The 27,285-nt window shown below is 45.0% G+C and overlaps 1 protein-coding gene across 1 annotated transcript; it reads right to left on the reverse strand.

Annotated features, from left to right (window-relative positions):
* On the reverse strand, positions 1-11,988 carry LOC125000846 (sodium/potassium-transporting ATPase subunit alpha-1). The gene is made up of 23 exons (XM_047576541.1): positions 11,821-11,988; positions 11,335-11,436; positions 8,978-9,037; positions 7,545-7,646; positions 7,319-7,420; positions 7,117-7,230; positions 6,373-6,507; positions 5,985-6,102; positions 5,614-5,882; positions 5,219-5,527; positions 4,554-4,688; positions 4,234-4,426; positions 3,963-4,138; positions 3,748-3,884; positions 3,240-3,390; positions 2,989-3,157; positions 2,742-2,896; positions 2,528-2,651; positions 2,301-2,446; positions 2,089-2,219; positions 1,905-2,006; positions 1,036-1,127; positions 1-194 (listed from the first exon to the last, which is right to left on the reverse strand). The coding sequence occupies exons 1-23, from the start codon at positions 11,830-11,832 to the stop codon at positions 166-168; spliced, it is 3,063 nt and encodes a 1,020-aa protein (XP_047432497.1). The 5' UTR covers positions 11,833-11,988; the 3' UTR covers positions 1-165.
* Positions 11,989-27,285: the final 15,297 nt, after the last annotated feature.

Genomic DNA, 27,285 nt, shown 5'->3' on the forward strand with positions numbered 1-27,285 from the left:
TACAGTGGAAATGTTTTATTGATTGTGAATGACATATACATCGAGATATCTTTAATTTATCCATGTTTTGCATTTTTTTAGGGGACAAGGGGGGAGGGGGTGCCTAGCGAACAGGTATGTAACATGGCAGTGAATAATGACGAAACACTTCCCCTCCATGTTGAATCAGTAGTATGTTTCTAGCTCCACCCAACCTAGAAACCAAAGGAGACACAATTAGGGTTTAAATTCTGATAATCACGGCGGCTGATTCAAAGGAATAAGGCGAGAGAGTGTGAGGATGATAAGATCCTTAATTTGGAGCCGCCTGCTTTGAGAGATTTGTCTCACAGGGACGAGGAACGAGGCGATAGCATCGTATACAAGCCCCCTGACGAGGAATGACTACAGTCTTACGACCTGGATTGATTTGTATGATTTTGTGGAGCCTTTCTCCTTTCCAGGAGTGAGCTGCGCTGCGTGTGTCGTTCACCGCGCACGGGCGGCGAGGATGTTCAGCAGGCGCGCTCGGACCCAGCTGCGCGCAGCGGAGCCGGCCCCCGGGTTACGGGTTCCGCTCGGCTCAGTGGATGGAACGAGGCGTTAGGAAGAATAGACGAGGGAAGGGAGGGGGGGTTCAAATCCCACCGGGGCCATGACGTGTGCCATGGTTCACCGGTCTGTGTGGAGACGCAGTTGTGGCAGTGGTTGCAGACACATGAATGGACATGGACATCTATACACACCTGTGATTCATCTCCACACTGTAAGCTGGCTTTGTATTTGGTTTTGGCATCATAGTATTGAATTAAATTTAGGTTTTTATGTGGTTTAATTATCCTGAGTAGAGGGGTAATCTTCCTAAAGCATAAAGACGCGCTTAATCCTTTAGCGCATAGGTTTTCAAAAGGGGGTCCGCGACCCTTAGGGGGTCCGCGGAGGTACTGCAGAGGGGTCGACAAATTTTTGGTTGATTAGACATTTTTTACGTATTTATGTATTAAGTTTTAAATGTAGTGGAAAGCAAAAAATAAGAGACCATGTGAAACGTCTTACCGCCTGGGTTGCGTCTGAGGATGTATCTTCTGGCTTCATCGTAAAGGAAGATGAGGAGGGAGTATGGGAAGGCGCAGAACCACCAGCATGGCCTAAAGGACGCACAGAGAGACAGAGAGATCAAATTACAGCCGACAAAACAAAAAAAAAAAAACAAAAAAAAGGCAAGAGCACTCTCCCCAGCGTGAGTTGGAAAGAAAGCAACGCGGGTGCAGGGAGTCTGGAGCCATTAGGGTCGGATGAAGCTCCTCTAAAAGCACATGAAAAGCTCGGTTTAGGCTTCTGAGAGCCAACCGGTTCAGAGGGGGATTCTGTGATCTGTGATGACAAGACTGCTCGAAGGCTGCTAATGCACATTCCTACCTGCAAACACCCGAAACCTAAACTGATGTTTTAGGCACATTTCCGGCTGTAACGACGCAACAAGACGGAGCAGACGGGAACGGGGGCCAGGAACAGGCGGCCAGACGGAGAAAGAGGAAACTCGCGACGAGAAAGGTGAGCCGGTGGGCGAGGAAGAAAGGAGCAGGAGGGGAAGATGCTAAACAATATCGCGGAGAACAATGGCAGGAGTTTTCAGTCGAAGCTCCTCGGCTAATGAGCTTAACGCGTCCTCGCCGCTTTCTGTCCCTCTACCTCATTAGTAAAGAAGCTCCTGCGCTTCAGTCTGCCTCTGAAGTGGAAAACACCCAATAATAGCTTTTCGAGACAATAAAGCGCCGACGAGGAAAATCTCAAAGCAGCGTCGACAGATGGAAGGAAGAGACGGAAAGCGGCTGCAAATTGGGTGAAAATGAGCAGATTTGGGAAATTGGGCGCCATTTGTCAGGCCTCTCGTCTCAGATGAGGGTGCCGTGCGCTTTACTCACTTGAGCGGGTACATTCTGAGGGCGACGTCCATGCCCGGGCAGTATGACAGGAAAGCAGCGAGAGCCGTCTCCTCAAAGAGTCCGAAGATGAGGATGCGGTTCCTGCGGAGAAGCGCAGAAAAAGCATGAGCATCAGACTTTTAAAGGCATCCTCTTCATCGCCTGCGATCCGGCGCGTACGTACTTCATTCCTTGCTGCAGGATGGAGTTCCTCCTGGTCTTGCAGATGATCAGATCGGCCCACTGCACGATCACGATGCTGGCGAAGAAGGCCGTGTGGCAGGTGAACTCTACGATCTTTCTGCGCTCGTATGTCTGCCGGAGAGAAATCGAATTAGAAGCCGAACGCGTTTCCTTCAAGCATTTTCATACAGAGTTTTATGGCGTTTCACTGACCCATTGCTGCCCGTAGCTGTCTTCCAGGTCATTTACATATTTGTCGTCCCAGAGGACTCTGATCCCCAGGAGGTCCATGGGGAGGAAACCGTTTTCAGCCAGGATCACAAAATATGTGAAGAAGCCAGCTGTGGCCTGCATCATACCTGATAAGAGGAGAGAAATAGTGAGCCTACAATATATAATTCAAATATCTGGTTTAAAAAAAAAAAGGAACTTTAAATTACCGATTTGTCCGTATGCTATACTGATGAGCCTCTCGTTCACCAGTTTGTCTGTTTTGGGGTTTCTGGGCTGCCTTTTCATGATGTCGCTCTCAGCTTCTTCATAAGCCAGGGAGATGGCGGGGACCTGAGAGCAAATTAAAAGAAAATATAAGAGGAAGTTGTTTATTTCTGCACATGTCATCTAATGGAGGCGGAGGTGAGAGAAAGAGCTCACCATGTCAGTTCCCAGGTCGATACAGAGGATGGTGACGGTTCCCAGGGGCAGAGGAATGTTGGCGATGATGAAGAGCAGGAAGGGGGAGATCTCGGGGATGTTACTGGTCAGAGTGTAGGCGATGGACTTCTTCAGGTTATCAAAGATCAGACGGCCTGGCAATTAAAAGCAGCGAAAGTAGTCACGACGACGAACATTTCGGTCTGACGTCGTGAATTTGCTTAAGCCTTCGAGATGTTCGCATTACCTTCTTCCACCCCGGTAACGATGGAGGCGAAGTTGTCGTCCAGCAGGATCATGTCGGCGGCCTGCTTGGAGACGTCGGACCCGGCGATACCCATGGCAACGCCGATGTCGGCCTTCTTCAAAGCTGGAGAGTCGTTCACACCGTCACCTGTCACGGCCACAATGGCTCCCTGGAGAGAGGGGGGAAGTTAGGATACCCACGACAAAAACCTTGACGTCTCTGAAAGCTTTACGTCTCCGTGAGACACTGACCTGTCTCTGGCAACCTTCCACAATAATCAGCTTCTGCTGAGGGGAAGTTCTGGCAAAAACTATCTCAGTGTGGTGGCTCAGGATGTCGTCGAGCTGCTCTGCGCTCAGGTCTTTGAGCTCACCGCCGTGCACAACGCAGGCCTTGGCGTCCCTGAGAAGGAAATGACAGAAACATGAGGACGGCGGCTGTAATCCTGACATCCTGTCGTCTTAGCGCATTGGAAACGGAGAATCGCGGGGATCAACAGGAAATTCCTTCAGAAACTCTGACATCTTGACTCCAGACAAAGCATGCTGACGAAGAACCGTTAAAGCTACCAGCTCAGAAACACACTCAGATTTATTCATCTGCAGTGAATTAATGGTAAAAGCCTTCTTGGCTGGGTAGACTTTACTACTTTGTTGGCCAACACTGATTTCATTTTGCACTCATTAGCACTGATTGTGGTTAAGTCAGCAGGTGCGACTACATTTTGGCTTTTAGGTAGTTGAAAGTAAGAGTACAAACCTGGGGTTGACCTCTGAAACTGGAACATTCAGGCGTGCAGCAATGTCTTCAACGGTCTCGTTGCCTTCAGAGATGATACCCACACCCTTAGCGATGGCCTTAGCTGTGATCGGATGATCGCCTGTGACCATGATAACCTGAGAGGGAAGAGTTTCACACGTCAGCGTACTGCAGAAAACCCAGTAAAAGTGAAGATGTGGACATTCGAGGCTTACCTTGATTCCAGCGCTCCTGCATTTGCCCACAGCGTCGGGCACGGCGGCACGAGGGGGGTCGATCATGGACATGAGGCCGACGAAGCACAGGTTCTCGGTGGGGAAGTTCACCTCGTCTGTGTCGAAAGCGAAGCCTTCGGGGAACTGGTCATCAGGCAGGTTGAAGTGGCAGAAACCTGGATAAGAAGGAAGAAAATGCTCATCAGTTCAGAGGTCCCTTTTCGTCTCCCCACTGGCTAAACCTGGCTGTTGAATTGAGAAGGAGCTGTACCCAGCACTCTCTCTCCAAGTCCTCCCAGCTCGACGTAAGCGTTCTGGAAAGCGTCTTTCATCTCGTCGTCCAGAGGCTGCTCTTTGCCCTGGATCATGATGGTGGAGCAGCGGTCCAGGATCCTCTCCGGGGCGCCTTTCATCACCAGCAGGTGCTTGGTTTCTCCAGGGGTTGTGTTCTTGTGGACAGAAAGCTTTGGGACGAGACAAAGGCAGGATTTAAATGCTGGTTGTATTGTTACTATTTATGTCAAGCAAAAAGTCAATTTTAATCTGAGCTATTTAAACCGAAACTATAATCTGCTTGTGTGGACTGCCTACCTGGTATTTGTTGGTGGAGTTGAAGGGGATCTCAGCAATCTTTGTATATTTATCCCTCATGCCGTTAACGGAGCCACAGCACAGCTCAATACACTTCAGCAGGGCGGCCTCTGAGGCGTCACCGGCTACGTCTCTCTGTGGATTCAAGCAAAAACAAAGGGTTAGATGAGCGGCTCTATCTGAGATCATAATCACAACACGTCAATTATTTCTTAGGACAAATACTGTCTGTTTTTCATTTCACCATTTGAACCAAAAAAATTTTAAATACACAATCCAAATTCAAAGCCTACCCAGTCAAATGAATTATACCTTGAACAGTCTGAGAAAGAAATACGTTGCCAGTAGTCAATATATATGTCAAATCAATGGCTCTATCTGGCAGCCTCTAGCTATATATTATTATAAGTTGTGAAAAGCCTTTAATTAGTTTGAGTGCTTTTTATAAAGACTCGTTGTGTAGTTTGGCTGATGTATAAAGTTCCCTGCCTAGTCCTGATGCTGCAAGTCACTGCATCTCATGAGTCAACTGTGTGTCAAATTCTACAAAATGTTTTCAGGTAGAAGAATGTTCCATGAGGTAATTGTCACTGGGCTTGTCTATAATCAGGGATGAAGTTACCCTTAGAGAACTAGAGCAAAACGGTAGATATTTAGAAAATCACCTTCAGGATGGGAACGTTGGACTGCTCAGCCAAGAACACAGCTCGGTTGCAGAGTCCGGCGACTCTGGACAGAGCGGCCCAGGTGGTTGAACTCCTGTCGAAACTGGCTCCGCTCTGGTTCTCAGTGGTGTCGGCCTCGTGGATCTGGTTGTCGAACCACATGTGGGCCACCGTCATCCTGTTCTGGGTCAGGGTGCCGGTCTTGTCGGAGCAGATGGTGGAGGTGGAGCCCAGGGTCTCCACGGCTTCCAGGTTCTTCACCAGGCAGTTCTTCTTGGCCATACGCTTGGCAGTCAGGGTCAGACACACCTAGAGACACGTTAGCTCGGGTCAGTTTGGGTCATTTCTGGGATCCATCGTTAGATGTTTAACACGCATGAAGCTCTTGGACTCACAGTGACAGTAGCCAGGAGACCTTCTGGCACGTTGGCGACAATGATACCGATGAGGAAGATGACGGCCTCCAGCCATCCATATCCAAGGATGAGGGACAGGATGAAGAAAGAGACACCCAGGAAGACGGCCACGCCGGTGATGATGTGGATGAAATGCTCGATCTCAATGGCGATGGGAGTTTTGCCGGCCCCCAGACTGGAAGCCAGGGTGGCGATACGACCCATGACGGTACGGTCTCCAGTGTTGATGACGATTCCTTTGGCGGTACCTGAATAGATTTTGCGAGTGAAAAACAACAGATGTTAAAATGCAATGCACTTCAGATGGTTTGATCTAGAAATGATTCTCGGTACAGCCGCTCGTTCTGTACCTTCAACGCAGTTGGTGGAGAAGAAAGCAATATTCCTGGTCTCCAGTGGGTTGTCATTGGAGAAGTCCGGAGAACGAGTCTGGGGCTCTGATTCACCAGTGAGGGAAGAGTTGTCAACCTAAAAGAGGAACAGGAACAGGATTAAAAAAATTCTATGTTTGGGTAAGAGTGAGTCAAAGGAAATCTGCTGAGAACGTAGAGGGAAATTGGGCTGATTTCCTGGTTGTGAAATGTGTGAGTAAACTTTGATTTCTTTAGTGTTGAAAGTTCCTTACCTATCTGTATTTAGCAAATCTGATAAAGTCTAAAGAACACCTAGAATGATAAACTAAACCAAATCTGAACTTCATAACAATGTCTGTTCAGATTAAAACTATTAGATACTGACCTTGCAGCCGTGGGCGGAGATGATTCTCAGATCAGCAGGGATCCTGTCACCACCTTTCACCTCTACCAGATCTCCAGCTACCACCTCCTCGGCGTTTATGCTCTTCTTCTCACCGTCACGGACGACCAGGGCTTGCTATGAAATCCAACATAATAAAATATGTGTTTTTAAGGAACATCACTAATCATGTCAAAAAGTGTCATGAAACCTTATACTCCCAAGAAGCAAGAAGGCAGATGACTAATACCGCTGATGAACTGACAACACTCCTTATCACTGTGCAACATCTGCTGTTTGTCACCAGCTGCGTATCCACCCAAAGTGCTTTTTTTAGAATGGCTACTTTTCTATCGTTTAAGGAGCAGAGAAGGTTCAACAAACTTGTCCACTGGCGTATGATGCCAAGTAGTTTTTTAACCTCAGTTTTCCACAGCATTATTCAGCCAGTCCAGTAGGTGGCGGTAATGCAGAAAACAATACAAAAACAAAACAGTAAGCATGGAGGAGATGCTCCAGCCCTCATTTTACTTTCCTCATAACTTAATTTAGATTATGATTCCTGTAGTGGAAAAGTAGTGATTACTTCAAAACGTTACTAGTCCCTGTGAATGTTCCTCTAGCGGAAATGTGGCTACTAACGTAAGCTTGATAGGAATTACTACTAGGAAGAATTCTGAGATATACTGTAGCTTTTATTTGATGCGCTTTTTAGTGGTTGTGTTGTTGCTGTCTGGAAAATCTCACCTGTGGGACCAGGTTCTTGAAGGACTCCATGATCTTTGAGCTCTTTGCCTCTTGGTAGTATGAGAAGCAACCAGTGATGATGACGACAGCAGAAAGCACAACTCCGAGGTACAACTAGACAAGGACAGAAAAGACTGTTATTTACTAAATCTTAGGAGGTATTAATGTTTTCATTAATAGGCATTGGCATTGACATCCTTACATTATCATTTGCCGGTTCGTCTTCAGATGCAGCCTGGATACCGTAAGCCAGGAAGCAGAGGATAGCACCAATCCACAGCAGCATGGAGAAACCGCCAAACAGCTGGAAACAAGACAAACAACATTAAAGTTTCAAAGAGTTTCACTGGCTACAGACAATTTGCATTTCTACAATTTACATATTAAAAGAAGGCATGTGCTTTGCATGGAAATTTCCGCGAGTTTACCTGTCTGCAGAACTTGACCCATTCAGGCGTCGTGGGAGGAGGTGTGAGGGCATTCGGGCCATCTCGGGCCAGGATCTCTTTTGCTCTGGTGGAGGTAAGACCCTAAAAAGAAACACGAAGGACAAGTGGTTCACGTTAGCTAAAAAACTACACAACAGTTCGACACAAAAACAGCACTACACAAACAAAAGAAGGACCTTGGTAAGGTTATGGCCAGTTAATAACTATTCTAGTTTTTGCATTTGTGAACTTAGGTGAATGTAAACCCTGAAAAGACGTCCTTAAACACTTCCTCTCTGTTTGAATCTGTTGTTAATCTCTGGAACACAATGAAGGGCAAGAGCGACACATTTCCTGTTGAACAGCTTTGCTTAGTAAACAGTTTAGCTGCTATCACCTCAAGAGATGCTGGGTTATCGTTGGCTTGACACAAAAACAACAAAAAACCATAACTGCAGGATGAAAGATTTGGTAATTTAAGATTACAGCACAGCTTGTACTAAATCACAACTTGTTCCACTGAATGCGTGACAGAGATATGCTGAGATCAAGCTTTATCTTTGTTATCAATGAACAGAGTGTACTTTGGCAACTTTCTCATAGTGTATTAAAAAGGAGTAAAGTGTGACTAAAGGTCTCTTTACTGGGATACCGGGAGTATCTTTGTATGTAGGGTCAATAAGGCTGGTATTCCTGGGTGAATGAAGTCTTTGTTTTGGGGAAAACTCAGACAGATCAAATTTCATCAGATAATCAGCATCAGTCAAGAATTTGGCCACAGTGGGGTTGTATTGAGTTGTTTAATGAGATTCCGTGTGTGTGTGTGTGTAGTGTCCCTAGCTTGAAGAACAAGAAGGTGAAGAATGAGGACAGGGAGTTTGCGCTTTTGGAGGGCCAGTTCATTTAAAATGACAAAACGTGGCCTTCCTTTCAATTTCAAGGCACCAGTTACTCAATAATCCACAGTCTTGTCTGCAAACACGCGGGAATTGTACCAAGTAAATACTACCGACAATGTCTTCTGAGGATAAAACAGAGCAGACGTTTTCCCCCAAGGTCCCCCACATGAGGGCAGTTACTTGTGAAATCCTCTAAACGCTTAAGTAGGCCATAACATGTGACGTGGGTCATGAGTTCATTCGAGGGGGTCGCAAGTCACAGCGTTTGGTAGCCACCGACCTAGAATAACGGGGACAATGTTTCGGGCTAAAAGTTCCAGACGGACATCTGTAAAACGAGCCTGACAAAACAAATCTGCATGACTGGCTCCAGGTATGTGAGGAATGTCAACTGACACTTCACAGGATGTGTGTGCTTTCAATCTACTATTGTACAGTGAGATTTGCCCTGGCCCCTGGGCTTATCTCCTTCTGTGACACTGTCACTCGCGGCCGGCGTAATGACAAAGGGGCACACATGTGCCGAGCGCTCACCCTGTTCAAGTCGGTTCCGTATTTTCTGTGCAGTTCATCCAGGGTTAGCTTGTGATCATCCTATGGAGAGAGAGAGAGGGGGGAAAGATTATGAGAGAAAAGCACAAAACAAGCACGAAACCTTTTGTCATTTAAACATTAGTTGGAGTAAAATTTGAGTAAAACGTCAGGTGGCGGTTGAATAAGTGGCGGCCAAACGCGAGGCCGCTGAGGAGCAGTCGGTTTGCTGCGAGCAAACACTCCACCCGGCCTGAATCATTGTCACCCAAATGATACACTGGTGTTTGCTCCAGAGAGTGTTGCTCATGGCAGTTCACCCAGGAGTGGGGCTTTCAGACTTCAGTGTCATCAACTTCGGTGGAGGAGGATCTGTGTTCTCCGACTGAACATTCATGCGCCTCAAGTCCCTCAAGTAGAATTTGACAGAAGTAAAAATACCCAACGAGCTGTTATTGTCCCGTCTCATTCGTACACACTAGGGAGGAAACTGGAGCTACTGCACAGTTCTGCCCGCCCTGAAAGCCCTTTGAATTATAATAAGCAAGCTAAGCGTTCCATACTGAAAGTGCCACGGGTAATATTTCATCACGTGTCCTACAACAGAACAGCTGTTGCTCTTCTGTTGTAGGACATTTCTTTCTTACATCTTTGACATTTTAGATCAGAGTCACCTACACTTTGATCGAGTGACTGAACAGCACTGCTGCCCTGTGCAATAAAGCCGCTTTATATTTTTTGTTAGACTTTGTCACATTTTATCAAACCACCGGTCGATTTGCGTTGCTATGGGAATACCTCTCATTGTCTTTGGCTGGACTTTGACGGCTAATTGCATGACGGTGCCATAATCATTAACGCGCCGGCTACATTTGCTCCGCAGGGACCCACCTGTGCTCTTACCTCCGTGTCACAGACAGCGCTGCTCGGTGTGCTATTATTATTTAAACCGCGCCTCAAATCTGGGAATAATCGACGCACGGGTTAAACTTTAGTTCGGAAATTATTTCTGTAAACGCACTTTAGAAGTTAAGGAGGACTCTTAAAAGGCGAGTTCGGGAGGCGACGGCAGATACGGTTGCTATGGCATTGAGATGTCCTTCAGCGGGGCCGGCAGGACTTTGAGATCTAGTTAAGATGTTCAGAGGACAATAATCATTAATATGTCACTGAAATGGGAGCTTTATTACCTAGTAACCTGCAGTACTCTGTGACCTGCTGAAGGACATTGGCACAAGTAATGTCACCGGGTTTTCAAGAGCAATCCTTTAATTAAGTTTTGATTAGAAAAGTGGCATCAAGCCAGGATCCCGGCGTAATTAGCGGTAGTTTAAGAGCGGGACATCACCTGTGCTCGGTGACCTTGTGAAAGTCATGGAGCACAGGTGACACTGGAAGTTCGGCATTCTGCAAAAATGCTGTTAGAAAGCACCGTCGGGGTATCTGATATGTAACTGGTCCTTTGGGGTGACACTTGAGCCCTCCTCCTTGTGAGCTGACCTCGCCAAGGACACTTTTCAAAGTTAAAAGTCGCGGCACCAAAGGGAGAAGAGTCAGTTTTTAGACGAAACACTTCTTTCACGCTATGAATGAATCCCTTTTACAGCTCCGAGAGTCTGGCATTTAAACGTCAGAGCCGGTGCTCATTCATTATCTCTTTTAGTGGACCTGCTTGTAAAGCCAGCGCCTCGCTGACCTTGGGAAATGACCTCAGCAAGCCACAGATTCAGACTTGAGAAAAAAAAAAAGCTGACGGCAGTGGAAATAAACCGACCGCTCTGCCGCCGTCTGCACAGGATATTTCAAACGCGCATGCACATTTACTAAGTGAATGCGGGGATCCTTCTTTACTATCTACAACAACCGTCCTGTGTGAGTGAAAGGGAATCTGAAGCGCAATAATACGTGTTTACTGATTGCAGGACTGCTTCGCATGTTTTGAGAAACAAGGGACTGTAATGACAACAGAGCGGCGGAGCCGAAAGCCGGTCTAATGAGCATGACTTGGGAGTTAATTATAGCTGTGAACGCCTTAATAACATGTGACAGCACATGCGGCGGTGTAAGTAGCAATCTTTATGAAATATGTGGCAGGCGGCTACATCTCATGTGACCGACCGTGAGGCCGAAGCAGAGCTTTGTGTTTTCACTGTCTCCGCCGTGACTGTGTCACCGCTGCGACCGATGCCACTCGCCGGTTAATCCGGCGTGAGTCACGAAGTGTGAAGTGAACAAAAGTGTACGCGAGGTCACAAAGAGCAACATCCAGCAGCTGTTGCTTTTTTGGCTTTGCTTGAAGCTGGATTTTGGAAACCCCTCGCAAGTGTCCGGGCGAGGTGTTAGAAGTGGCGCGCACTCACCAGATCGACTTCTTTCTTCAGCTCCTCCATATCCTTCTCCCCTTTCTTCTTCTTGTCCCCGCCATCGGAGGTCGCCGCCAGCTTGTAGGCATCCTTTCCTCTCTGGTGTGGAGAAAGCGAAATGAAAAGTGAGCCTCGGCGGCGCAAGACACGCGGCGGGACGGCTCTGCCGCTTCCCCTTCGTGTCGCCTGCCGTCAAACTGCACTGTTCAAACACCCTGCGAGACCTGCGTTAACCATTGCTGGGAGGGCTGAGAATTAGCAGCCAAATTACGCAAAGTTCATAAAATTTCAAGAGCTTGTGAGAAAGAGAGCGTGCGCTCGCCGCGGCAGATTTCGAAACTATGGTACAAAGTATGCAAACACGCAACTTGACAAGGTTAGCCAATAGCTTGTGACCAAAACTTAAAACATAAACAGCCTAATCTTAGATTAAATACTCTCAGAAAAGCAAGCCAAGACATGTGACATGGTCCCAGTACTTACTCCCAGCCCCATGGTCGCAGTGCAAGTCTGAGGGCAGTCAATCCAATTGTCTTTTTAAATTGAAACTTCCCCACTCCGCCTCTCTCTCTCTCCCTCTCTCTCTCTCTCTCTCTCTTACAGCCCTGTGTCTTCCGCACTCCCCAGAGCAGAGAAGATAGGTTGCTTCACTTCAGCATATCTTTATACCCTCCAAGCTGTGTCCTACCTGCCCCTGAGGGGAGGAGCTTGGAGGTGGGGAGGGTGGGGGAAGGGGGGAGGGGGGGTGAAACTGGACAGGTGAGTAGCAGTTGGGATGAGGGGGGAAGAGAGAGAGAGAGAGAGTGGGGGTTTATTGAGAGAGGGAGGTAATGTTAGAGCAGGCGTACAGGAAAAAAAAAAAAAAAGGGCGGGGACAGTGTTGCTCAAGTTTCCTGTTTTGTTCCCACCGCTTCGCTCTTTCTTATTCTTTCCTGTTACCTTCCACGCTCAAATGTGAATTTCAGGTGTAGCGCCGCTGCCACGGTGCCGCCTCTCGGCGCAACTCGAGCGGATCCCCGCGTGTACCGTCTCCCATCTGTTTCGTTTACAGTACAAACAGTGGCAAAGATAGTGGAATAGAGAATGAGGCGCACACACGCACGCAGATGTAGTCACAGTCCTAAAGGTTCTAGAGGTGACCGGCTTCCCAAAGCTGAGGATTTTATTTGAATCGTAAAAACTGAATGAAAAAAAAAAAAAGGTAATTAAACGTGAGGGTGCAGGAGAAAACTGAGAAAAAAACTTTTTCTCATAGCGAAGATAACACGTTGAATGCTAAGGGAGTAAGCCTTTAGCTTTGCCTCTCTGGCAAAGGTCTGCGTGCCCTCTAACAGAAACACCTTGGAGTTAATTTTGTAGTCACTTGAAGGAATGTCAAAAGAGTGGCGCTGGAATTCCTTTAACAGCGCAAATGCTCCCTTACATTGACTAATATCTGTTAATCATCCTTAGTCTGCGCTAACGTTTCAAGTCCCGGCTTGTGTAAAGGTCAATTTGAACCCGTAGTTAATAAAGACCTAAAGAGGGAAGTGGACTTGTTGAAGTGAAGAACTGGAGATAAAGTGATCAAACTTCCTCAAGGAAAGTCAAACAATTGTAGTTATCTTTGTCGGATACACCACTACCAGACTTACAACCCAAAAAAGTTAACAGCTACAACAGAAAGCCCCGCCTCGGTGTTCCTGTGGAGCAAAGCCGTAAACTTTAACAGAAAGGCTTTTCAATGAATGACCGGGCAGCGCAGTGCCCCTGAAATTCTCTGTGTCCTTGAACAGACAGGATGATCTCTAACTTCCCATCAGGTAGGCAAGGACAAAGCTAAACGCCAAAAATAATGACCTGTGAAGGAAACCCTCCGAACAAAAGCTTCGTGGACTTCTGTCGCAATGTCAAAGCAGATGTATGGCGGCGCCGAAGGACACCCGTGACCCTGAGGCCTCTCACAAAACCAAGAAGTGCTCTTTCCTGTTCATTGAAACTCGCAGGGAGGAAGGATTGTCCTTGATGGCTGGCTGCTGCTGGTGGGGGTTGGTGGAGGATGTGTTTGTAGTAAACTGTTTGTAGTCACTCGACTATGCAGGGAGGAGGGGGAGGACTGGTGGTTGCAAAAAAAAAAAGTACAAGAGGAGGACAATTTGCTAATGAATTACATTTTTTATTGAATGTGTAATAACGACGATATAATGGAACATAGGCCTACATCCTGTAGAGCCTGCTGAATTCAATTTATCCTAATCCTATTCACAGGGATGAATAGAGGAAGAGATACAGAAAAGAAGAAGAGTTTCAGACATTCTTTTCCACAGACTGCTCTATTTCCCCTCATTATGGCTATAGCTCGCCACAGTCCAACAAAACCCCAAAGGTTTGTGGCGTCATAACTCATGATAATCTCACGCAGTTCATTAGCCGCTAACCGACGCCATGTGTTCCCACAGCACATCAGGTCGGTCGCTGTAGGTGTGTGGCCTCCGAGTACCTGCACTGTGAGCCTCTCAATGACATGCAGTGCGACCACACCTTCATTTCAAACGCACACACACACACTGAGAATCTGTGTTTACGCTTTTGCATTTGCAGGATTTGTTCTCGATTGTAGTCTTAGGGATACCGACCTCACACGCAGTTAATGATCTCATTCCCGCATCGGTAAACTGCAAACAGAGAACTAAGTGGTTCCATGAGAGGTTTTTATGAGGCTGCTGGGGGTTTAGGTCGGTTATTAATGCGGTATAGGTTCTTGTTTAGCCCTAAACAACGCTCTGCCGCACATAAACAGCGTTGCCGGCTGAAGACGCAAAAGGTGGCCTTTGGAATGCCACTGTAGTAGCAAGTACAGGGGGGTTATCGTAATATTATCAGGGGAAATATTGCAGAGAGTTGAAGCCATCAGCGGTGCGTGATTTAATGCTGGTAATACGTTGGCTTTATGGTTAAGAGTTAACCCTAACCCTACCCTAACCCTAACCCTACGCTAACCCTAACCCTAACCCTACCCTTAACCCTACCCCTAAACCTAACCCTACCCTAACCCTAACCCTACCCTAACCCTACCCTAACCCAACCCTACCCCTAACCCTACCCCTAACCCTAACCCTAACCCTAACCCTAACCCTACCCCTAACCCTAACCTAACCCTAACCTAACCCTAACCCTACCCTAACCCTAACCTAACCCTAACCTCATGCACTTCTATTGGAAGTCATTAAGATAGTTTTTGAGTTACCTACCCCTTTATCTCCATTATGATTGGGATGGAATCAGAAAACTGAATGCGGGATTTCTTAGAACACCAGAACCTTCACTGGATGCCAAGCCCATAAGACGAAAATGTCTTTTTAAATGTTAACACTAAATCTTCTTAGGAGTAGTCCCCATCTATATAAAGCCACCTTGTAAATGTTTCACCACGCCGCATGTTGCCCTTGTAATACTCAAACTGTCATGAACTTTGGACCAACCGTGACGTAGAAGCATTTAATACGTTTAATAATCAAACCGAGGCCGCCTGGTTTTCTCCGGATGTCACTGTTTGATAGAAGGCCGGCGCTCACTACCCGAAGAGGAGGGGAGACGACCGGACGGCGTCTATCCAAACAAATAAACGATCATTTCAACGCCACTAACCGAGATTACACTGACACTCTGACCCCGACAAGCTGTCCGAGGCTTATTTGGCAAACACGCGAGAGTCAAATGAAATGTGCTCGCTGGGATATTGTCGCAGTGCCACTCTCAATTACCATTAAGCAAACATTTGGAACCAAAGATCTTATAATGAAACAGTCACAAACATCCTTTTGCTGGGCTGAGATTAAGATAAGCGCCAGCGATAAAGGTCCAATTGTTAGACGATCCAGTCAGTTTTATAAAGGCAGGATTATTAGTTTGAACGTCTAAGTGTTCCGGTTCATTTTGTCATTAATCTACACAAGCAAACAACATGTACCGTATGGTTGATTTAAGGATACTGACTCTGGACGTTTGTTGAGCTGAAGGAGAACATTCCTCCTCCTCCTCCTCCTCCTCCTCCTCCTGAAGAGCCCGAATAGACAAAGATCCATTGTTTCCATGTGCAGCTATCACAAGATTTCAGCTAAAACTGTGACAAGTTTGCTACCTCTCATTAAATCTGATTGAATTCATTTGTTGTTCGCGCCGTCTTGAAGTGTCCTTCAAAGTCCGTACGAAAGACACCGCCATGAAACGTTATATCTAATAAAACTCTTACATACTGTGTTGTCATTATGTGCATTTTGCATGAGGCGTCCAGCGTGGAGTGACAGCAGCGAGGGCACAAATATGTGAAATTGCAGCCACAGACATGAGTCAAATTCCAGCCCACCACATTATAAGAATGTGTGGGTCACAGTGTGTGTCTCAGTCCCACTGCGCTTCCAGCATTCAGACAGTTCATCGCTGTACTGGAGCAGCACAACACAACTCATTTGAAGTATATTTCTTGAGCCGACACACTTAAATTCTGAAATATTTTCAAAAATTATTCAATGTTTATTGGTTTTCATCACGCTGATGGATGCAGGTTTGAAAATGTCATTATATGTCACCTTTTTGCATATGTCATTCAGGTTTAATTGACGTTCAGGTGTATCGGTATGGAAGAAAATGCACCAGTCGTGTCAAGTGTAGACTGAAGGCTGCGACCAATTTGCAAAGAAAAAAATATAGACTCTGCAGACTACGGCATACACTGAACCTGTCTTACTGCATAGTGATAGGGGGATAAGAGAACTGGTGAGTGCTGACTAATGAATTGGATGTTTGCCTTGCACAGCGACAATAAAGAGTAATAAAGATTACACACCTCTGAGAATAAAGTTTGAAAACTAGTACAGTGTGCACCCTGTTAAAGCTAATGCTGTCGCAAGTTTCAAAGCAGTAGATGGTGAGGCCTCTCTGATACATAAAAATGCTAGTTTGTCTTTGTATAAAGCACAGCAAGTTACAGTTCCTTTTATAGTCGGGAGTCAACAACCTTTAAGAGAATAAAAGCCACTGAGCATTTTTGCTCCGTGACTTGGCAGAGGAAATCGAAAAACATTTTTCCCCAGTAGGTGCTTCAAGGAGACTTGACACCACTGCTCGAAATGTTCAACTTAGGTGTTTGTCCTCAAGCTTGGGGAAAGAAGAAGAAGTGCAGTTTTTCCGGTGGATCCTCAGTGACTAGCACCTTGGTCAACTCGGCTTTTAAGCTTCAACTCGACCGGTGATTGGGGAGCTCGGTTTTAGACTGTGGGCGCATTTCTATCGAGACATGTTAAAAGAGAGAAGACTTCAGAATGATGGAAACCAGACTCTATCATCCTCACTCGCCTGCTGTCATTGGTGTCAAGGCCCCCCTTTCGGGACATCAAAAACACAGATTAAAAGGGAAAACAGCGTGGCCGAGCCCAGGCTTGTGAAACTGATAACGACAGCAGATTCACAGAAAGTTCCACAGATTCTCCTCTCCGCAATGAGGAAACGGGCTCAACGGTACAAAATGCCACTCGGATATTTTATGTCATCCACGAGGGGACGACTAGATGTGAGAAATGAAGCGGCCTGGTCCCACGACCTTTTCCCCTCATTAGAAAACATCTAAAAGAGAGATTTATAGAATAATACTAATAACTCTGTTCAATTGAGACTAAATTAAAATGGAATAAAATATGACAGCTAAGACAAATGGCGCATAATTAACTCCCCTTTGTCTCTTTGCAGTGCTAAATGTCACAGACTAGCCACAACAAAGCCAAATACTTTTGGCTGGCTGGATGTACCACGCAAGAACACTGAGTCTGTTTGCCCACATGATATAAAAGTACAATCTGGGTTGAGGGTTTTCTTAGAGAAACATTTAACCATTTAGCCATGCATTGAAGAAACACAGCTTGTTAAACGCTGAAATCTGTTGAACTGGTTGGACCGCCATCGGCCGCCTTTCAACCAGTTCAACAGCAAAACCTCTGCGTAATGACTAAACATATTAAGGATCCAAGTCGGCCCCTGTGTCAGCAACAGATCGGAAACTGTAACGACGCCACGACAGATTCAGTGCGTCTCAGCGGAAAGTGCTGAGCGGCTTCCTGGTCCAGCTGCTGAATCGCATTCCTCGTGCGAGGGGATGTCGGCGGAGAGTAAATTGGATTCGGGCGGCTCGTGTGACAGTGAGAGGGAGCGGGTAATCTCCGGGAGATCGCCGCGCCGTCCGCTCAGACCACACAGGCTCCGCACGTCCCTCTAATCTGCGCTGAGGATTACCGGCTGCAATTAGAGGAATGAGATGTGAGATGGGTTTTTGTCGATATGGTTGAATTTGCTGACTCTTTAGGTTCAATCAAACTTTAGTCAGTGTTGATCTTGAAGCTCATCTTATGTTAAGAACTAATTTCATCCAAACTATACATTCAAAAAATGCACCCATTAAACAAAGTTTATTTCAGAATGGAAATGTAGCTTTTCAATTTCTCAGTATATTGCGCAGTGCAGTGGTACAACGGCACAGGGAACTAGAGAGAGGATCAAGGAAGAAAGAGTGCGTGTAGGCACTGCCAGCCTGGCTGATCCAAAAGCTTGGCAACGGCAACAAAGAGCCACTGTCCCTGCTCGCTCTCACGCACACATACTGTAATGTGTAAACCCGAGTGTGAACGCGAGCAAGTTCGCTGACAGACACCCTCAAAGATGGCCGTCGAATGTGAGTAATGGGCCTGTGATTGCGCTATCTCGCTGAATAACTCTTTAAAGATGGAGGGAAAAAAAAACATTCTCAATCAAGTTTTAACACCTGCACCTCTGAGTTAAACCGCTACAGTCATATAAAGTAATGACGTGACCAGTTGTGATGCTGACCTTAAGTATGTCCCTAGCTAATAACGGGATTAGCAAATTAAAGAGACCCTCAACACGGAGGTGGTTTTACACTGTGCTCAGTTTGTACTTGGGGCTAAAAATGTAGAAGTCACTGCCAGTGTTCGAGAAATGGCTGTGGAAACCAGACCAGACTCCATAAACTTAGGCATCTGTCGTCCACATGGGTTTTGGGACGAGTTAGCCTTAAGTGCGTAGTTAGTGTGTTCACAATAACACCTATGTCCACCAGGTTGAACGTGCTTTAAATACATTTTAAATGTTGTACTACCTTAATGCCGAAATAGAGCGTTGCAGGATTTTCTGACGTATCGTGGTGGATTCACTGAGCATGACGTAGGGCTAATTATGCGCTTCCATTAAAGACCGTGTAGCTACACGTTTGAGATTGGTCTTGGGGAGATCGACAGGAAGACCACTCTTATGAGAGTGGACCAAACTCAGTTTTGAGGTCTGAGTGAGCAGCTCAGAGCTAAACTCGGAGCTTCCGCAAAGACAGTCTGACAGGGTGGCCAGTGATGAAATCAGAGTGGGACCGGCAGGTACATCAACATCTTCGGGTAATTTAGCGGGGCGACGCAGGGCGTGTATCGCACTGCAGGCGACTTTAGCCGAGCTTCAAAATTCCCGGGTCACTTGAAGGATCATTTGATGCGGGAAGAAATGGCCTCGGCCTCCCTTTCACCCTGCCTAACCCTAACTCCTAACCCTAACCTCTGACCCTAACCCTAACCCTATCCCGTACCTATGTTCTCCGGGTCCCTAACCCTGTCCCTAACCCTAACCCTTTTTTAAAAAAAGGGGTCCTATGTTCCCTGGTCACATAAAAAACGGGGAACATAGGGATGATCCCGTCGAAAAGAGGTGCGTGAAAGTGGCTTACAACAGATGTAAAAGTCAGGGTTTAGTGGTAAATTAACAGATATAAAGCCATGGATTGACAGCTTTACCTCCTATTTAAATGCTTCCTCCTTCTGACATAGTGTAGCTGAGAAAGAACAATAAAATATATATATATATCATAGGTTAACCAATCACTAACTCCTTCATTGGTCGGCCTGGGAGTTAGCCTGGGGTTAAAAGGCCGAGACACTTATGCGAGCGAATGTGTCAACACGACCCACAAATATTACAAACTTGTGAAACCTTCTGATAAGGTGAAGGTGTTGCTTAATTTTTCTCAACTTTCCCAAGACCCGATTATCAAAAACTCAACATCCCGACCTCAGGTTCCAGCCGACTGTCTCTACTTTATGCAGCAAGTTCTCGTGATTTGCATGTTTGTAAACGAGCCGCTACTCGCTCATTGCGGTTGCACCTTGGAAAGCAAAACACCACATAATCGCTGGCTTAAAACCAAGATTATGTTTAGATCAGTTGTCTTAGAGGGATAATTTTTGCTTAGGTGGTAAATGGCTGCAGTGGAGTGTATCCAAAGAAAACCAGATCGCAACTTGAAATAAACAAAACTGCAACTTGAGCGGTTAAAGTGAATAAAAAAAAAAAAACACAAATTGTGAAAAGGCATGTTTGGGAAGCACATAACATATCAATGAGTCATTTCAGCCGTGTAAGCTTTCGCCCTGTAGTCATGCAGTATTCACTCCTTTCCAGTCAGCGCTGGACAAAGAGGCAGTATTCGCTGCTTTTCAAAATAAAAGCCTCGCTCTTTAAAAGCTACGCTTCTTTCTACAAAATGTAGCTCCAGTTTCACACAGCATGATATAATGTTCATTCACGTAGCTCACAGTAAGGCCTGATAATCCTCATTAGAGCTAAAAACTAACGCTTGATAAGAAGGAGGATGCTTTTATTCTTAAATCTTCGACACTAGTAGCGACTTCCTGGCTCGCTTTTCGCACATGGCGCTTTCACCTCTGCTTCACCGGGCTGAACAGAGCGGCGCAACAAGCCGAGAGGGAGAGAGGAGAAAGTTGCAGCGGTAGGAGGAGTTGACCAGATAGAGGAGAAGGAGGAGGAGACTCCTCACATGACGTTGGTGGCATGTCTGCCTGTCCTTGAAAAGGACACCGGCGTCTCAAAACAAACGATTTCTTTGTCCCGCTGTCTGCGTCGTTTCCCTAACTTTCCCCCCTGTCATGTTTCCCTCTTCTCTCTCCCCTTATCTCCCTTTCTCTCTCTCTCTCTCTCTCTCTCCGCCGTCGCTGCCTGCTTTTTGCACAATACCCCTCCACTTCCTGACACGCGCGCTCGTGCGGCCACTTTGTACTGAGTTTTCCGCTCTCGTTGCCCAATGCAAGTTCACTCACAAACACACACACACACACCTGTAACCCCCTCTCCACACACACACACACGCGCGTTCCCTCTTCCTCTTCATTAACATAATCGTACTGTCACCCCGCGCACAAACACACACACAAAATTCCTTTGCCGACTCCTCCCCTCTGTGAAGACTTACCCCTGGGGCCCCCACAAACCTTCCCTCATGGAAAACTACCAGTGCACACACACACACACACACACACACACACACACACACACAAGTTCTGCGTGAGCGGTGGGACGCACAATAATGGCGAGAGAAAGTGAGGTAGAGGGGGTAGAGAAGACCTTTGGTGGTATTAATAAAACGTGATGAAGATGAACTAAATGTTCCACCTAAATACACACACACACAGTGTGTAGTTACAGTCCTGAAAAACTGACTGGGAGCTGAATGGACCCTTTTTTCATCAGAGAGAGAGAGAGAGAGCAAATACTATCTAGTACCATCCAAAGCAACACCACCTCCCAATGGACTGATCCTCCACTGTCCTACCAACGGACTTTGGTATATTATTATATTACTCGAGTCCATCGGCAGAGTTGCAGAATCCACCAATTAAGTTTAAAAGTTTGCCTCCTCGGTTGAACACATGAGCTTTTTCCAAAAAAAATTTCCAAAAATTTTTCAAAAATAATGAATACAAAATACTCCAGTGCCCATGCTCTAACTGTTTATATCAGCAGGTGGCAGTAGCAGGGAAGCAGCTGCTGCTGCTAGCTCGGAGCATGGCGCCCTCCCCGGTGGCGTGCTATACTTCAGTATAGGTCATAAGCCCCGCCCCCTCCGTGTTTTTTTGTCATTTTAAGGGAGTTAATACAGCGATGATGATGATGTAGTAGTAGTATGTAGTATGACAATGACAATGCGGGGTAATAGCCAGTATTTTTTTTATAACTGGCGGAGGCAGAGCAGAGCGCTGTGTTAACGCAAACACTTAACTCGTTGCCCAACGTTTCAGAGGGAATTGAAACTTGCAGGATGGGAGGGAAAATGGAAATTGAGGAAGTAATGTACTTGTTGGCACAGAAAAGTGATCTGCTTCATTGACAATTTGGCCAGAGCCTTATTGGTTAATTAGAGCCTGAAGTGACCATATTTGGACACCAGTTTGGCTCTAATTTAGAACCCAAGTGGCCTTAAATCATACTGCTTTAGTGTATCTTTTATTCTTATTAGGACCATAATTCACAAAATGAATATCTTGCTGAATTGAAGACTTTATGCTGTAAACTCATTAGGAAAATGTTTAACAAATTAATAAATAAAGTGAGAAGTAAGAGAGATTTCATTTATTAAAAACCTCTGCGCATTTAGACATCTTTTTGTATCCTTGCCCCCTGGTGGCCGTTAGAAGTAGTGCAGATTTAACTGACTTCAGATTCTGCCAATACTTCCGCTCCCTTTAAACAGTCCAGGGTTTAAGACTGCATTTAGAGTTAATACTTTAAATCCTGTTGCCGTAAAGGATTGTTCAGCCTATATGTTTTATACCATAGAGTAACAACCAGATGTGTAGACATGTGGAGCTTTGAGCTATACCCTGAAGCTTAACATGAGGATTAGACAGAATGAGAGTTTCCGTTGTGTAAAATACATAAATTCGTGCCATCCCATTTAACTCCTCCTCATCAAATTATGTAATATCACCACAATCACTGTCTACTTCCGTGTCAGTCTAACGACTGTACATTCAATAAAAATATCATTTGAATGCCCATTAAGTGGAAGCTTAAACATCTGTAATACATTAATTCTGGAGAAAAAGTCATGTGGTTAACATTTTTTTGTTATTCCGGTAACAGAAGTGGGAGGTAAATTGCTTTAAGCTGTTTAGTTGTGGAATAAAATATGTCGTATTTATTACTTTTTTGCTTCTATTTCAAGTAATAGTCAGTGTTGTTGGTCTGAATCACAACGAAAGCATTTTTTTTATGTGTTTAAAAACAATAATGTCAGGATGCATGCGTGCTTACTCCATACACAAACACAATCCAGATTAGCGTCACACACGCCAACCTCATCTCCACTTCTCCACAAACACACACTCTTGTGGTGATCAGCAGCGCAACAAGTCAACAGAAGTAAGTACAGCAGCGTACTACTGCATTTATGGAGCCGGATCTCTAATTCAGCGGCATTCTGACACAGGCCAGTGTTTCCTAGCAACAATGTCACACGCACAATATGCGAATGTCGAGCTTTACTGACCGCACAGGAAATAAGGACAAATACAGGTTTGACCTGATGAAAAAATAATGTCGGTGATCTACATTTCATATCCTCTGATCTTTGTTTTCACCTTCCAAAATCATTATTACTGTTTTTTCATGACTGATTTCTACATTTTTGTAACAGTTTGGTTTTAGACATGTTTTTTAAATGAGGAAGTTGAACTACACATTTTCATCATGGTAACTATTCCACGGGTTAACGCCTCGTACAGAAACATTCCCTTGTTTAAAATTAGCTCTTCTCTATTAACTCTCTTTTGTAATTTAAAAATAGGGCGAGTATTGTTTTTTTATGCATCACCCCATGTATCGACACAATATGTCATGCATGGAAGTGCAACACAGTGTGTATAATGACTTTTGATTTAGTATGTTTTATTTAAAAAAAAAAAAAAAAGTTATTATGTTAAACCTTGTTTTGTTTAAAATTCAATGCTAATTCAGTGGAGACAGAGCAAATCATTTACATATAATATAAATAAATTAGGGTCTAAAACAGACCCTTGAGGAACCCCACAATTGATCTTCATTGATCTTATTTATTTGGACATATTGATATCTGTCTTCCAGGTTGCTCTTCATCCATTTGTATGCAATCCCAGTGATTTCATTTGTCTCTAGTTCATTCATTAATATACTGTGATCAATAGTGTCAAATGTCTTTTGACACCAGATCCATCACTGCCATCGAGTTGTACCTTTTTGTTTTGGCCATCACTCAAATTATCACTCATTTTGTTAAGAAATGTGGAAGTAGCTATATTGGTCTGTAATTAGTAAATAGATTTTTCTCTCCACTGTTTTCATTTTTGAAGGAAACTGTTTGAAAGGACAGGGTACAGATGTACGTAAATGGCTGTACTATGTGTCCCAAAACAACTTTTAGCTAATACCATGTCAATATCAAAACATTCAGTGGAGATTTTGTTTCGGTTATATGCGAGTAATGTATTTAAAAAACTGGTTCTTAAATAACAAAAGACAATAAGCATGGATTTGTTGGCACATGAATTTCAGCAGGAGAGACACTCTCCTAATTCTTTAAAAACTTGGAACTATAACTTGGCTTTTGATGCTGATTATGCACACTCTCTTTGCATGTACGAAAAATTCAAAAGCCTGCTGTGCCGTGCTTGTAGGACCAAACGTTAAAAAAAGAAATAGTTTTTACAAATACAAACACAAAGCCGTAAGAGATGGTGTAGAGTGCCACGCCGAGGCTGATGCTTTTCCTGTTCTTGGTGAGGAGAGGATTTGTGCTGGAGGGGTCCTCAGGGGTTGATCTTAACAAGGAGAGAGCAGATGGATTCCTCGAACGCACACATACACACAAAAACACAGAATGGAAATGGATTTGCAGCATCTTGGGTCCAATATGATGCAGGACATAAAGTAAAATTATTCCAAATCTCCTCTGAATAGAAAATTAGTCTTCGCTTGCTGCTCCGCTGGCTCGTTTCCCTGGCCACACACACACTCAAAAGAACATGAAGAAACACACACATAACGCACATGCACGCTGAGGAGCATGGATTTCTCTACGGGGGCCCAGAGGGACCAGTCTCAGCCTCTTAATAATGACGGAAGGTGATATGGATTTAGGGACAAGTGAGGGCAGCCATGATGGATAGTTTCACTACACAAACACATACTCAGCAGAATCGTATGATTGTTCAAATGAATGAATAACCGTGAAATGAAAGGAAAGTCTCTCTCATTCTATCCTCGCTTCAATGCACACACACATCTGTACACGATCACACAACAAATGGAGAGACACACTTAGAAAAGGGACGAACCCCACTGCTTAGTTGCCATGGCAACAATCCACACCCCATCTACCATGATTCCTGCGGTACACCCCACATAAACGCCGCTGCAGGCGAATGAGGAAGAGGTCCGCTACGCAAAGTGTGAACACGTTCATCCAGTGTGCGTGACTGTTTACAGGATTATCCATAGGATGGGGAGATTAGTGGAGCCGAGTAACGAGGGAAGTCATCAGCATCTGTTTCACTTTCTATCCACTGTGTTTCATGTCTATCGAGTGGCTGGGTTTGACTGGGTGGTCGACTCGCGTCGTAGTCTCAAAGATCAACATCTGTTAAGTCACTCTCTAAAGCTGACTGGTGACTGAGCCCACGGTCCACTGATAATATGTACTTCAATGTCGACACTTCATTAGGTACAGTGATGTGAAATTGTGTTTGCCCTCCTGTTAAAACAAAGCTTAGCTGAGGTTTATCACACCTGAGTTCAGTTTCTCTAACCACACCCAGACCTGATTTCTGCCACACCTGTTCTCAATCAAGAAATCACTTCAATAGGACCTGACTGACAAAGTGAAGTACACCACAAGATTCTCAAAAGCTAGACATCATGCAGAGATCCAAAGAAATTCAGGAACAAATGAGATCAATCAGTCTGGAAAAGGTTATAAATCCGTTTCTATAGCTTTGGGACTCCAGTGAACCACAGTCAGTCATTATCCACAAATGGAGAAAACATGGAACAGCGGTTAACCTTCCCAGGAGTGGCCGGCCGACCAGAATTACCCCAAAAACGCAACGACACCTCGTCCAAGAGTTCAGAAAAGACCCCACAACAACATCCAAAGAACTACAGGCCTCACTTACCCCACTGTTCATGACTCCACCATAAAAAAGAGACTATGCAAATATGGACTCACGGCAGAGTTCCAAGACCAAAACCACTGCTGAGCAAAATAATACAGAGACTTGTCTCAGTTTTGCCAGAAAACGTCTTGATGATCCCCAAGACTTTTGGGAAAATACTCTGTGGACTGATGAGACAAAAGCTGAACTTTCTGGAAGGGGTGTGTCCCAATACATCTGGCATTAAAGTAAAAGAACATGATCCCAACAGTAAAATCTGGTGGTGGTACCGTGATGGTCTGGGGCTGTTTTGCTGCTTCAGGACCTGGAAGACTTACAGTGATAAATGGAACCATGAATTCTGCTGTCTACCAAAAAATTATGAGGGAGAATGTCCGGCCATCTGTTGGTGACCTCAGGCTGAAGAGAACTGACCTGAATCCTACGGAGATGCTGTGGCATGACCTTAAAAAGGAGGTTCATGCTGGAAAACCCTCCTATGAGGCTGAATTACAACAATTCTGTAAAGACAAGTGGAGCAAAACTTTCACAAACGCTTGTGTTGTCTGCGAGACTGACCCTGTTGACTTTAATTTTTCCCAATCACTATTAGAAATCACACAGAAGTCAAGAAACCACAGACTTGTCCTTCTTCACAGCCTCAGCGGGACTTTCACAGAACACAACTGTACTAAACAACCCACGACAAATAGGAGCACAACTCCTCCACAGTGCTGGAAAAGAACCACTGAAGTTATCACAAACACTTGGGTGGAACAACCAGTTATTAGGTTTAGGGGGAAATCACTTTTTGACGCAGACCATATAGGTGTTGATTTAGTTTTCCCTTAATAATAAAAACCTTCATTTAAAAACTGCACTTTGTGTTAACTTGGGTTATCTTTGACTAATAGTTATTGGATTAGGATTTTGGAGGATGTAGTTTGGATCTCTGACCCAGAATTGTCCCATTTCCAGTAGTAACTGTAGGAGAGCAGTAAAAGAATCATCTTTTCCAAAATTGCAAAACTGAGATACCAGATATTAGCCACAAAAAGTTTCACCCGCACTCACACCTTTCGTTGAAATATTACCCCCCCCACTGCTATTTATCTGCAAATCTAAAACCGCTTCTGTATTAATTTCTAGAATTTAATAAGCAACTGTGATGATATACCATACGTCACGTGTATTCATTTTAATCTCCCTCTCCCGGCTTGAACATGGGAACACATCATGAATATAATAACGGATTACAATCTCAGAAAAGCTTTTTTTTTTCCCGAAAAAAACAAAAAATAAAGTCCAATGTGATCATTGCTGGATTTGCTTTAGGCTCTAACATTTACAAGCGGTGTATTTCTGTTTGCTTACTCATGGGAGACACTATTAAATGTTTATCGAGGAGCTCTCTCCCCGTCTGTTTGGATGTGCCACTCTCCCGACACGCTCTCGTGAATGACACGGCGGCAGAACAGCGTAATGTTTGCCGTGGGCAGCTGACATTTCACTGCCAGTGATCTGACAGTCAGAGATGGGAAATCACACACGCTCGAATGTGAAAATCTCGTCGGAGAATGAGAGATTTTTTTTTTTTTTCCCTCTCTCCCAATTTACTCGATTGAGCACACGTGCTTGGGCTGCGGATCGGCATTACATAACACTCCGTTCCCCGCTCTGACTATCTGCCGTTTGGTTATCCGTGTGCGCGATGAATCACAAAGCCGCCTCGGTTTAATATAGTGCGCACGTGCGGCGTGTTACGCAACAAATCACATTTGCATTGTGTAAACTGGCAGAAAATAAGGGCTTAATTATTAATTGGAAAGCTTCATCCCTGATTTTGGGGAAAATATATTGAGGACAATCACGGGCATACTGTAAAAACTGTGTCTCATTCATTTAATAGCATAAATCCACCTTTTTAGATGAGGCGTTT

The sequence above is a fragment of the Mugil cephalus genome, chromosome 23, assembly GCF_022458985.1.
Source record: "Mugil cephalus isolate CIBA_MC_2020 chromosome 23, CIBA_Mcephalus_1.1, whole genome shotgun sequence".
Taxonomy (NCBI): Eukaryota; Metazoa; Chordata; class Actinopteri; order Mugiliformes; family Mugilidae; genus Mugil; species Mugil cephalus.

Coding starts and splice junctions, on each gene's coding strand:
- LOC125000846 (XM_047576541.1), bottom strand. Junction 3,158..3,239: donor TGGAAGGTTGCCAGAGACAG/GTCAGTGTCTCA, acceptor CCCTCTCTCCAG/GGAGCCATTGTGGCCGTGAC. Junction 2,897..2,988: donor CGTTACCGGGGTGGAAGAAG/GTAATGCGAACA, acceptor TTTAATTGCCAG/GCCGTCTGATCTTTGATAAC.